Source organism: Mycosarcoma maydis, chromosome 19 (genome assembly GCF_000328475.2).
Source record: "Mycosarcoma maydis chromosome 19, whole genome shotgun sequence".
NCBI classification, from domain to species: Eukaryota; Fungi; Basidiomycota; class Ustilaginomycetes; order Ustilaginales; genus Mycosarcoma; species Mycosarcoma maydis.
In genome coordinates, this window is record NC_026496.1 from 1 (window position 1) to 13,362 (window position 13,362).

The 13,362-nt window shown below is 51.5% G+C and overlaps 1 protein-coding gene across 1 annotated transcript; it reads right to left on the reverse strand.

Moving 5' to 3' along the window:
- Positions 1–344: 344 nt before the first annotated feature.
- On the reverse strand, positions 345–10,972 carry UMAG_10543 (uncharacterized protein; the record flags this gene model as incomplete). The annotated part of the gene is made up of 12 exons (XM_011393842.1): positions 345–598; positions 1,148–1,490; positions 1,629–2,709; positions 2,915–3,162; positions 3,319–3,436; positions 3,611–4,018; positions 4,328–6,063; positions 6,182–6,880; positions 6,930–8,920; positions 9,010–9,890; positions 9,993–10,353; positions 10,453–10,972. 12 exons carry the CDS (start codon positions 10,970–10,972, stop codon positions 345–347), a joined length of 8,640 nt encoding a protein of 2,879 aa, XP_011392144.1.
- Between the last annotated feature and the right edge of the window lie 2,390 nt (positions 10,973–13,362).

A 13,362-nucleotide genomic window follows, 5' to 3' on the forward strand; every position in this document is an offset into this window, starting at 1 on the left:
CTATGGAATGAATTGGTTGCCTTTGTACTCCAGGGAAATCTTGCGAGGGCACGTTACTGCCTGCGACATGAAAGCCAGTGCTACGTTGTCGAATTGCATCAAAGGATGGAATTGGCATTGAGCTTCAGTGTCGCTTCGAGACCAAATTGAAGTCAACAAGGCCTCGGACGGAGAAAGAGTCGAAAGTTCGCGAACGCGCGAGCCCGGCGAGAGGTCTGCCAATGCATCGAGGGCAACCACGATCTTATCGGCGAAACAGTCCAACTCTGAATCTGTCTTTGTGCCGTCCAGCAAATATGCGCATTCGATGAATAGGCTCCCGTCCTGGACGAAGGCTTCAACTGTCAAACGATTGTCCAACAACATTGGCTGATCTTGAGGCTGCTCTTCAAGCTGGCATCTCTGCTAGCTTGGCGAATTTGCTCCTTCGAGTCTTCAAAGTCATGAAAGACAAAAAGCAGCTCAGAGAGTCCGACTTTGACCAAGGAGCCGGTGATCTTTCGTAAACCTTCAAGGCTCGGTACTTCGTGCTCCAGAGCTTCTTGATGATCAATTTGCGCCTGCTCGAAGAGGCTCTGCAGAATATCGGCCTCGTGCACTGTTACTCGAAAAGGGATGTTGCGGATGGAAGGACCATCTATGATCGTGTTTGCTGATATCCTATCCACGTGATTCGAGCGGCCAGATGCGACGACCCCAATTACCACACTTTCGTGTCCAGCATTCCTTGCGACGATGATGGAGATAACAACTTGAAGGATGATGGCAATTGTGACGCTATTCTTCGCACACATTGTCTGGAAGTCTCCTTTCCAGCAAACATTCTTGCGCCGAATTGTAAGCCATTTCGTCCCAGAAAGGGCCCGAGGAGGCCAGGTTTGGTCTCCAAGGTCTGAGAGCAAGGAGCTCCAGAATTGAGATGAACTTGCATCCGATTGACCTTGAGCTTTCTTCTTACACCAAACGAATTATGAGAAAGGTAGAACAGGTCGAGTGAAAGTGACACCGGATAGAAGTTCGCCGAAATCGTGAAGAATTCCTCGAATCATAGCTCCATCATACAGTGCATGATGTAAACGAAGAAGCATCAGCATCTCTCGAGGACGGTCTGGGTGTCTACACTAGCTAGGTAGTAGCCAATGCTGACATTCTCCAAGAAGCACTGTCCGGAACGCATCCTGTGGTTGTCGTCCCTTCATCCTGTTTAACAGCTTGGAAGTCGGTCTGAGGACAACATGAAGAAGGCTGTCTTCATGTGCTTTGAAGACAGTTCGTAGCATCGGATGTCGTTCTTGCATAATGCCCCAGAAGCGTTCCAGACTCTCCTGGGTGACCTCGCCGACCCGGATACGCAAGTTCGCAAAGAAGGCTTGCTGCTCAGGATGGACCAAGGTTGAGTCGATGAGTCCTTCCTGGAACGTACTGCAAGGGAATACGTACTCGATATCGTCGCGATCGACCACATCGCTTCGTGCAAATATGTCCTCCGACTTTGTTTGAATCATCGAAAAAGGTATATAACTAGGTACCGAAGCTGCCAATGCATTACCTGCCTGTGTCTGAGGTCCTTGAAGAGCTGCAGCAAGCTTTCTTACAGTCGGCTGCCTGAAGAGTGTCGCCACACTCACGCGCAGACCACCGGCGATAAGACTCCTGGCTACCTTCATGGCGGTGAGGGAATCTGCTCCGAGGGAGACAAAGTGCTTGTCAATGTCCAGGAGCTGTGGGTCGATACCGAGATGCTCGGACCAGCCCGTTGCGATACGTTCTTCGAGATGATTTCGAGGGGGATTTACTGCTGGTTTCTTGTGCGCCGGTAAGGGATGCGTTGCTAGAACCTTACGATGAAACTCTGTCAGCTGGTTTCTGTCAATCTTGGAGTTCTGGGTCATAGGTATCGAGTCTACCGTGAGGACCATTGACGGCACCATGTATGCTGGCAGCACATTTACAATCGTGTCTCGCACCGCTTCGCAAAACTCGTGCTGTCGCTTTGAAGCATCGTTGTCGTTCCGTACGACGAAAGCAACGATAGATTCTCGATTGTCGAAGGTCGTTTTGATGCACGCAGCCTGTCGAATTGTGCCAGGGAAGACGGTCAAGATTGTCGATTCGATGTCTCCCAGCTCTACGCGATACCCCTTGATCTTGACCTGACTGTCGATCCTACCAAGGAGGTGCAGCCTTCCATGCCCATCCCAGTATCCGAAATCCCCAGAAAGGAACAAGCGAGTGCGCAAGACTTGCGACTCTAGCTCGCAGTCCTCTATGAAACTCTTGGATGTGAGCTCTGCCATGTTCAGGTATCCTCGAGATATTTGAGGGCCAGCGATAGCGAGTTCACCTGGCTCGTAGAGAGAGCACAAATTGAGTTGCGATCTGCTTTCTTGAGTCTTTGACTTGACAATATAGATCGCACTGCTTCCGACGGGTTTTCCAATGACGTTCGCTGGATCTTGCTGATGAAGACGACCTGAAGAGACACTCACAGTCGCTTCAGACGGTCCGTACGTGCTCAGGAGGTAGAAGTCGTCGCTGAATTTTTGTTGGATACTGCGTACGACCGGCTCACCTCCTGGCAGGATGTACTTCAAGAAGGGCACTGTCGCAGGTTCGATCAGATTGCAGATTGAGAACCGTAGACGTCGTTTCCAGGAAGGCGCATAAGAGCTGAGTTGCCATACCACCGAGGTCTTCGAGCCAGCTGAGCTTTGAAAGTGTGCAAAGGGTTCCACCGGTACAAAGCCTACCGAAAAGATCCCAGACACTCATGTCGAAAGATGGACCCGAGAAGCAGAGTGTCCGCAAAGAAGAACCTTGAGGCATGACAGACATGCAATCCAGTATCGAATAATCAAGATTGCGGTTCTCAACGCAGATCCCCTTTGGCTTACCGCTTGTGAAAACAACATACGCAAGATCACTGCCATTTCTGACCGCCACCATTGCTGCAGGATGTTCTTCAAGGGTGGCATTGGCACTAGTCCCCATTTCCTCGATCGTCAACAGCACGACAGCGAAGGCGCTGTTTGACAGCAGTGATCTCGCTTGATCACGCCGTTTATCGCTGGTAAGCAGAAGAGTTGGTGCTGATGCTGCGATGATGTCCCGAGCCCGAGTATGGTTGGAGTCTTCATCCACTGCAATGTAGGCTGCACCTGCCTTTTGTGCAGCTAGGATTGCCGCAACGAGACCCGGTCCGCGTTCCAACACCAAAGCAATCAGTCTTGGGCGGGTCCGATCGTTGCAGAGACGGAGTTGACGTTGGAAATCCAAGGCTAGGCGATCCGACCAGCTGTCCAAAACAGCGTAACTTACAAAGCTCGAACAGCCATGTTGAACAGCTATCTTCTTTGGAGTCCGTTCAACCTGCCGTTTGAAGGTCTGCAAAACATCCTCTGCTTCATTCGAGGTAGAACGGATGCCGGAATCATTGCTGTATGCAAGGAGGCGTGCATGCTCCTCATGATCAAGCATTCGAAGATCGAACAAGGTTCGAGAACTCGTGTCTGTCGCTGTCGGCTTCAGCGATTCAAGGATCGTCGCGATGTGCTTTAGGAACCAATGAACCCGACTTGCTTCGACGGTGCATGTGTGGAAGAAGCACGACAGTTCTAGTCCTTCTGACGTAGGAGAGACTATCAGATTGATGGGCGTGTCCATTGTCATCCGAACCTTGCCTCCAAAGATACGGAACATATTGGTGTCCTTGCCGACCGCCTCAACCCGATCAACGTGCGCCTGGTATGTCAAGATCACGTTCGTCAGGGGTCCTCGGCGCCTAATTCCCATTAGTTCTTTGATCTTGTGCATTCCCAAGTGCTCGTGTTTCAGACTGTGTTGTAAGTCCTTCATCAGCGCGGCAAGCGATTGGTTCACCGGTTGGTCTTCCTTCACTTTGACTCTGACCGGGATAGTGGCAATGCAGGGACCTGCAACCTTGTCTAAGCCTTCCATCTCCAAGCCAGAGCGGCCAGATGATACCATTGAGAACAAAACGTCGTCCTCTGCGGTGTATCTTTTTAGAACCAAAGCCAAGGCCAGCTGGACCAGCGCGATAGGGAGGACGGAATAGTGACTCGCCAGGCTATGTATGTGATCTGCCCAGATGTGAACGACTCGTTCTGTATTCTGCACTGTCCCTGAGAGGAGGGCGTGATCGTGATTGTCCAGATTCTCGGCGAGAGGGGGCCATTGGCAAGGGCTGCATCCTTGAAGGTGTTCAGACCAAAAAGCAATCTGACGCTTATGATGCTGACCTTGAAGCCACCGTATGAAGAGTGCGTAGCTGTAGCGAAGCGGTCCACTTGAGGTTGACCGTTCGTACCGCAGAACACTGTAGAACTGGCTCAAGAGGATGTCGAGCATTTCCCCATCGTACACTGCGTGGTGGAATTTGACCACGAGTCGGGAGTTCTCGGTTGAAGAATAGTATCGCGCTGTGATAGGGACAGCTCCCATCTCGAGCCCTGGTGCCGGTACCGTATCGAAGTTTGTAGAATCGGGACTTGAAGCACCAGTATCTTTTGTGTCGATTTCATGCAGATAAGCCGCCTTGCCTCTGGTCGATTCCGATCTATACACTACCTGAAGCAATCCTTCCTTTCCGAAGAAGAAGCATGTACGCAGCACATCGTTCCACCGGACGAGTTGATCCCATGCACGCTGCACCTCCGAAAAAGCTAGAGATTTTGGAAGTTCTGTGTCGATCGTGGCAAAGTAGGCCTGGGCGTCCTTGTCGCCAGTGAGACTGAGACCAACTAAAGCATCTTGCATCGGCGAGCAAGGGAGGATATCCACTACGTCCTCCGGCTCAGCGTTGAGTCCTGCAATCGCATCTGCCGTGGTGGTGATCGCATCTTGAAGCAGACTGAACGGTTCATAGGCCTTCTGAGCTTCTCTCTCGTCGATTGATCGTGATGGAAGGAACAGTTTTGCCTGGGCTGAGAGAATGAGGTTGTCGAAGAGCGTTGCAAAGTCAATCTTGCAGCCATGTGCTCGCCAGAGACCTGCAAGGCGGATCAGGAGGACCGAGTCGCCACCCACGAGGAGGAAGTGGTCGCTCGACGAGAAAGAGCTCGGCTCCCTCCCAAGCAGCTGACCCCAGAGAGTAGCGACCTGGATCTCGGTCTCGTTGAGGCTTGGCTTCAAAACATTCCTCTGTTGTGCAGAACCGTCATCGATGAATGTGAACTTGCTTCCCGAAGCGAGCCATTCCGTGTATGTAGACATCAGCGCTTTCCTGTCCACCTTGAGATTGGCGGTCAACGGAAAAGCCTTCATCGGAAGAATAACTGAAGGGATCATATACGAAGGTAGCCTTTGTTTCAACGCAGATGAGAGACTTGCTGTACGTGCAGAAGCGACCTCTGTAAGGGTACCGGTCAGCGTCAGCCCAGCACTGAAGGTACAATCTGTCTGACTGTTAGCTCCATGGGATAGAGCTAAAAACAGGACAAGACGTTCGCGGCTTTCATTGTCGAACACCTTCGCGCAGATTGCATCATCTCCAAGAGGATGAGCAGCTTTGACGACCGCCTCCTCAACCTCGAAGGGGTCAATGCGGAAGCCTCGGATCTTGATTTGGAAGTCGGAACGACCCAGGTATTCAAGGCGGCCATCTGAATGCCATCTTGCCTTGTCCCCTGTCAAAAACAATCTTTGACTTGTGGGCGCATCGACGTCGAAAGGGCTCGGAATGAAAGACGCCAAGGTGGCAGGTTGGTTGCCAAGATAGCCGAGCCCTACTTGGGGTCCACCGATCGCCAGTTCACAGATTCTTCCGAGCGGCACCAACGCAGGAGGTCGGCCACTGCAGCGGTCGATGACGTACGCACGGTTGCAGCCTATCGGTCTGCCTATGAGACTCGGAAGGTCATTTCTTCCAATACAGCCGGACGTGACGCTGACGGTGCATTCAGAAGGGCCATAGGTGTTGAGGATCTGGAATCCGGTCGAAAAGCGTTCGCAAATTTGCTTCTTCAGCGGTTCGCCTCCCGGACAAAGTGTCAGCAGGAACGGCACTTGGTCTGGCACAAGCAGATCCAAGACTGTGGAGGTAGTCTCGATGAAAGTAGCAGCAAGCCTAGCTGTCACGCCACTCAGGTCAGTGAGAAGATCGTTGCGCGGGGCAATGCAAAGAGTGCCGCAAAATCAAGAGCGTTCCGAAGAAATCCCATACGCTCATGTCAAAAGTCGGGCCTGAAAAGGCCAGTGTGCGTAAGGAAGACGGATCCTTGTGAAGAATCGAGCGACTCGATTCGATGGAGTGGTAAAGATTGCCGTGCTGGACCACAATCGGCTTTGGAGAGCTTGTTGTGCCGCTGGTGAAGACAATGTATGCCGTGTCATCTTCTTTGATTGCGATTGCCTTCGAAAGGTCAGCTTCGCAGCCTGTGTCCTCTGTATCGCATTCACGGATGGCTCTGTCTGCGTTGAACAGTGAGCTATTGACGTTGTTTTCGGAAATACCGTTTACGTTCTCTGCCAAGATTGAGCTCACTCGAGGATGAGTGCTTTCAATCACGATCAACAGAGACGCTTGGACGTGCGACAAGAGCTGAGGCGTTCTGGATGGCGGATGATCGGGCTCGAACGCTACGTATCCATAACCCGCTTTGAGCACGGCAAAAATGACGATATAGAGCGCGATGCTTTTAGGCATGAAGATGGCCACTGGCCGCTTACTGGGATTGGAAGAAGAGATACGGGCAGCCAGCTTCACAGAGAGCTGACCGGACAGGTAATCGAGCCTATCATACGTGATGGCTTCGCCGTCCAAGAACATGATAGCGATCTTCTTCGGGATCTGCCGGGCTTTTGCCGAAAAGGAGACATGAACCGGCTCGAAGGCTTTGATTGTACTTGTAGCCGTAAGCGGCTTGCACAGCGTCGTGCGCAGATGCAGAAGCTCTTCTTCGCCCACGCACGGAAGATCTTTTTACTGTCAATCCTCTTAAGTCACTGCTGCAAATCGAAGTCAGAACAGCCGAGATCCGTTGCAAGAAGAACGTCGCCAATCTAGGAGCAACCTCCTCGTCGTGTGAGCAGAGCGCCATGAGCAAGGCTTCGTCGCGCGGGTGCACGATGAGATTGATCGGGAACTCTACTTCCATTTGAGTGGTCGCGTCAAAGAGGCTGAATTCTTGGGCTGATAAAGCAGAAGGCTCGTCTTGAAAGGTCAACAAGACGGTAGACAAGGCTGTTGCAGGACGCAGATTTGCTGTACCACAGATCTTGGCGTAGCCGACATGCTCGTGGGCAAGGGCTGCTGCACCGTCAGCGTCAATTTGAGCGAGAAGCTCCGTGACAGTCTGATCTGGAGCGATGACAGCTCGAACTGGCACAGTAGTGACACAAGGTCCTAATACATCCTGAAGGTCTGCGTGCCCAGCCATGCCGGAGCGGCCAGAAGAGACGAGACTGTAGATGAAGTCGTTTGCACCCGAAGATGCATGGAGGACGATGGTTAATGCTGTCTTGAAGAGAGTCGCTGTTGTCACGCAATGCTCCTGCGCTTTAGAGCGCAGAGCACCTTCGAAAACCATCTGAGTCTCCCTGCAGGAGCTTTGCCGTTCGACTTGCGAGGCTAAGCCAGCCTTTCCTACCATCTCGGTGGGCCAGGTGAATGCCTGACATTCGAACAGATACCGTTTCCAGTACGCAATCGATTTTTCATTGTCCTGGAGCTTGAGAAGACGATGAACGAACAAGGAATAGGGACGGCCTTGCAGCTCCGCTCCGGGGGTGCGACAGAGCTGAATCAGTCGCTCGGAAAGAAGTCGGAGCAGCTCGCCGTCATATACAGAGTGATGTATAGTCAGGTGAAAGTCTGTCTTATCGCTAGCAATGTCGAGTTCGGCCGCAACAGGACATTGACCGAGCTTGAACTGCATGTGAACGCAGCTGTCATGACTGCGTCTTGCAGTGAGATTGACGAGCTGTTGAACTTGAGCGGACGTGGTTTTCAGAACAAGCTGAAGCAGCTGGTCGCCCTGCAACACGAAAGCTGTTCGCAGAATTGGAGTTGCCGAAACAAGCTGCTTCCAAGCTTCCTTGAATCGCTCTACCGAGACCCAGTCTGGGATTGGGACTCCCATACGCGCCATATAGCGGCCGCCATGTCGGGTGTTCCTCAGGCTGATGCTGATGAGCGACTCTTGAGTTCGAGTAGCTGGCATCGCCTCTTCGACTTCGTTGACTGAAATCTCAACTTCACTGAGGCCATCCTGGGCAGAGTCTGCCCAGCCTTTGACAAGGCTAAAAGGAGCCAGAAGCTCCTCTGCGCCGTCGAGACCCGTTAGATCGGTGCTCAAAGGCGTAGAGACTCGCATCAACACGCGAGCTTGCGCACGAATGGTTGGATGTGCAAAGATGTCGGCAACTGACAGGCTGTACCCAGATTGGCGCGCAGCTGCGCTGAGCTTTATCACACTCATCGAGTTGCCTCCTGCTGCGAAGAAGTGCTGATCGAGTGGAATTCGGCAAGCTGGAAGATCGTAAGGTAGGATAGACTCCCAGAGCGCCGCAACGGCTTCCTCCAACGGGGAAGATTGATATCGAATGGAAGTTTCGTTAGCACTGCGGCGGAAATGCCTCTCCAAGTTCTTTGCAACGATATCCGAGTAGATGGAAGCAATTCTGCGCTCGTCAAGCTTGTCGTTTGCGGTAGAGGGAATCGCCCCGAGTGGGAAAACGAAAGAAGGTACAGCGTACCAAGGCAGCTGCAACTCGCATCGTTCAAAGATTGCATTCGCGGCATTTCGATAACCCTTCTGCAAACAGTGTGGAAGATCGTCCTTGTCCATCGAGTTAATGTCGGGAAAAGGAGAAATAAACAGTGCGAGTGTTTCGACCTTGTCTATCTCGATCTTGATGCATGTTGCGTCCTTGACTTCATCGGTGGCTGCTAGAGCAACGGCTGTGACGGAGGCAAGCTCAACTCTGCCCCCACGAATCTTGACTTGACGGTCTTTGCGACCTTCGAGAAGCACAACGGACTCCATCTACCCATATCTCCGGATAGAAACATTCTTTCGCCCTTCGCAAATGGATTGGCGATGAACTTCGACGCCGAGAACTCGGGTAGATGAAGATAACCCTGCGCAACTTGAGGACCGGCCAACGCAATCTCTCCAATTTCGTTGACGCCGCAAAGCTCCAAAGATGAGCTGAAATCGTCTGTCACTGCCGTTGAATCTCGAAGAATATACACCTTGTTGGATCCTAAGGGCTGACCTATGGTCTTGCGGCTTGAAGATGGTTCAATATTCGCAGACACAGCGCTGACGGTGATTTCTGAAGGACCGTACGTGTTGTAAAGGTCGAAATCCTGAGCAAATTTCTTCTGCACCGAAAAACTCATAGGCTCGCCGCCCGGAAGAATGACGTGAAGGAAGGGCACTCTTGCTGGGTTGATCAAGTTCAAAACCGTCGAAGTCGACTGCAAGAATGTGGCGGCAAAAGTGTCGCACATTGTTGTCAGGTCTTGAAGCAACTGAGGCTTTCTTGCCACGCAGATCGTACCTCCGCTTGTGAGAGTTCCGAACAGATCCCATACGCTCATATCGATGGCAGGAGCGGAAAAGGCAAGGGTGCGTAAAGAGTGGTAGGCATTCATCATCGACCTGCATCCCCGGATAGAATGGAACAAATTACCGTGGTCGACACGAATCCCTTTAGGGGCGCCACTTGTTCCACTCGTAAAGAGGATGTCTGCTAGATCGGAGGCCTCTGTCGAATGAAACACGCCGGCACCAATGGTGAAGATAGACTCGTTTGCTACGGGAAGTTGGAGCAACTGATCGACCAGGATAATTCTAGCTCCGCTTGCATTGAGGAGACCTTGCAGCGAATCACTTTGCTTGGCGGTTGTGAGGATGACACGAGGGCTGATCTGATCCAAGATCAGTTGATTCCTTGCCGCTGGACTTTCAAGATCAAGTGGCACGTAAGCACTTCCTAGCATCAGTACTGCTCAGATGGACACGTACAAAGGAATGCCTTGGTCAAGTGCCAGCGGAATCGGTGATGCCCTCTCCGTGGAAGAGAGCTCGGCAGCACAAAGGGAGGCCAGGTGTTGCGCCTGTCTATAGAGCATGCCATATGGCATGCAACGTCCTTCCGCGGTCTGCAATGCAATCTTCTTGGGATGAAGCTGTGCGCGTCGAGCTATCTGCATTTGAACGCTCTCGAAACCACCCACTGAGGCGGGAGTGTCCAACGAGAAGGTTTTCGAGACTTTCTGGCAAGGCCAATGGTCACGGACGAGGATTTGTTCGTCACTATCGAGAGAGTCAATGTTGTGAAGAGCCTCGTTGCAATCCGATCGGATGATTGTCTTAAGGATCGTGGCTGTATGTCGCAAAAGCCATCGCAGACCTGAATTGTCGGTATTGTCCCGCTTTCCTTACTGGCATGATATCTCCAATCCGTATCTGGTGGGTGCAACACTGATTTGTGCAGCGCCTTGAGAAGCTTCCTTTTTCTGAAGCCCCTGCTCGTCTTCATGATCTTCGGGATCTAGCTCTGCGGGAATAGCAAGTACTACCCAACCGCTTGCGCCGCTGAACGGTTCGTTTCCATCTAGCTCATTGAACGGCTGCTCAGTCGATTCACCGATCCTGGATAGCGCTTGACCGATCGTCAAGGTCTCCTCGAGCTGAACGCTAAACTTCAGCAGCTGCGTCGTTCGATCGCCTCCTGCACGAACAGTCGAAGCAACTGAGGCGCCGATGGGTTTGAGTACGCAGAAAGCTGCGTCTGAATCTCCCGACACTCTGCACATGGCCATGGCCAGAGCCAGCTTGACGAAGCTGCAAATCTCACCCCGGTGTTCTGTTGAGATGAACGGAAGGATAAACTCCCAAGGAACGCAACATTGCTCTGACTGGCCCAGATCCATCTCAACGTGATGGGGTTTGGTTGAGGTAAGATTTGCCGAAGCGTTCGAGAGGTGAGCAGGATAGGTCATGACGAATGGCGTTGTCGCGATGCTGCGAGCGGACAGATATGAGAAAAGGCGTGTTTTCGGTCGAGGCGGCGATCAATCTGTTCTGATGTGAATACGGTTTAGATACTGCAGATGAGTGCGGCAGCGATCGAGCTTGTTGAAAGCAGTGTGGCTGGAAATGAACCATCAAAAAGGCATTTACACTCCTTTCGCAAATACTGTACGGGTACTGCTCAAGCAGACCTCATGTCAGCGTTGATACTTCCTTATCGGGTTCATTGTGGCACAAGAGCGTGAGTTACCACGGTAGGGTGATGTCTTTGTGCCTCTAGACTACGAATTGCACTAGACGCAATACAGTGTCGCACACATGAACCAATTGCGAACTTGAAAGTGGCACCTACTTTACACACCTCAAGAGCTTGACAAGTGTACAAAAGTGTTTTTCTCGCGTTGGTCGAAGTATAGAAACCCGAAAATCTATGGTGGTTATCGAAGGTTTTAGTGGCCTCACAGTATAAGTAGACGGTCAGATTCGGCTTTTCAGTCTGTATCTCGGCGCTGTGTGAGGTCTAAGATTCACTAAGTTTGGTAAGTCGGTGATTGCGCTACTTGAAAGGAAGCGGTCTCGCAAAATCGCGGGGACGAACACAGTTGCTGTATGCACCGGTCAATTGGACACAGATATGACTTTCGTCGATCTTTCAGAAGCCCGCTGTAGCAGTGCTTTGCGTAGTACGACCAGCGATCATTTCCTCCCTCTTCACACTGCCTAACGGGCTGAACGTCTATCACCAGTGACAATTGGCTTGCTCGATGATTGAAAGGTGCCTCGTTCGTTGGCGTATGTCGTTCATGCGGGTGCAAGACTGGCAAAGGAGCAAGTATAGCAGCCAGCGGGCACGTACGCCAACGAGAAGCGCCGTCGTTTCTTCGCCTTGTGCTCGCAATGTCAAGCAAAGCACACCCATTGCCCAGACCCACTTTCGTCTGTCGAGAGAGGTTCACAGCGGCTCGAGATTCAAGTCGCACGATGGCTGGTATCTCTCTCGTGCTAGACGTCATATTCGGAAGAGCACGAAGCGCTTGGGCTTCAAAACGACTACCGCAGCAGCTGGTCATTATACTCCGACTCGTCACTTCGTATGAGTAACGCGGAGCTCGACACAATGTCGACTATGGCGCTAGTAAGGTCGGTCTTCTCCCACCTCTGGGCTGATAGCGTCAAGCCATAACCTTTGTCCGAGCGCTGAGTCTCGATGACGTTCTAGGCCTAATCACCGATGCGACCAAGATCTTGGCCTGAAGGCGCCCTACTGAAGCGGCTCATTCTCCTAATTGAAATGGCCCGAACAGAACAACTTCGATGGGTCCAGAAAAAGGACCTCAAGGATACGACTGTCTAAGTCGTATGAGTTCAAAATTGGCAACGATATTGAGGCTCCAAAATTCGATTCCTTTTAAATATGTCAGATCGGCGGCTCTGCCTCCGCAATGATCACTCTCGAGGCAGCGATCCACCCTTCTGCACTTCAGACTCGTCGAGCGCCCCAACAGCCTGTACGGAGGGGTGTTGCGAAAACTCCTGAATAGGTGTGCTCCCAAATTGGCAGCAGGAACACGAGGCATTCAAAGGTTCCCTTGGAATTCACTAGGGTCCTACGGAGCGACGATTCCAATCACAAATCGAGCGAAATCGGAAGTCACAATTTACTCAGCATGTCGGCGACACCGAACTTCGAGTACCGCACAGAAGGGTTTTAGCTCCGGTAGTACTCGCCAACTTCAGCAAGCGATTCGTCATCCCTCATCTGTCGCCATTGCTGTCACGATGAAGCAATCCGTCGAGATTGTCAACATCGTCAGTGCAAATTCTCTGTCGTGCAGCCATACTGTATGTCGTTAATCGAGTTTCAAAAAATTTCAATAATAGAGGTCGTGTAAGCTTGCAACAGTTGTGCGTGATTTCAACGAGGACCCCTTTGTCTTTCTACGATCATTCGCGAGAGTTCCTCTTTGGTGCAGTTGTCTGCCTCAAGCCTATTATGTCCTATCCAAGATTTAATATTACATACGTTAATTCAATTTCGTTCGAGTTACTGTATAGTGCTGTAGAGAAGCGTGATAAGTGCACGACTTTATTGTTTTTAAAACGAACAACCGCGAATGATTCACGATTATCGTCTGGGGCCAATGAATATTTTGTATCCCTTCTACTGACTGTGGACTGTGGGCATTCATATATACGGTTTCATATCAACTGCAGTACCTCATCCAGTGCACCGACTTCAACGTCTTCGTCGCCGTCATCGTCAATGTCAGGCTACAGACTGAATTGTCAAACAAATGGTTTGCTGCTACTACATTTACAAAGAAGCAAGACATACACCTGAGTCGCAGCGCTCGCTCTC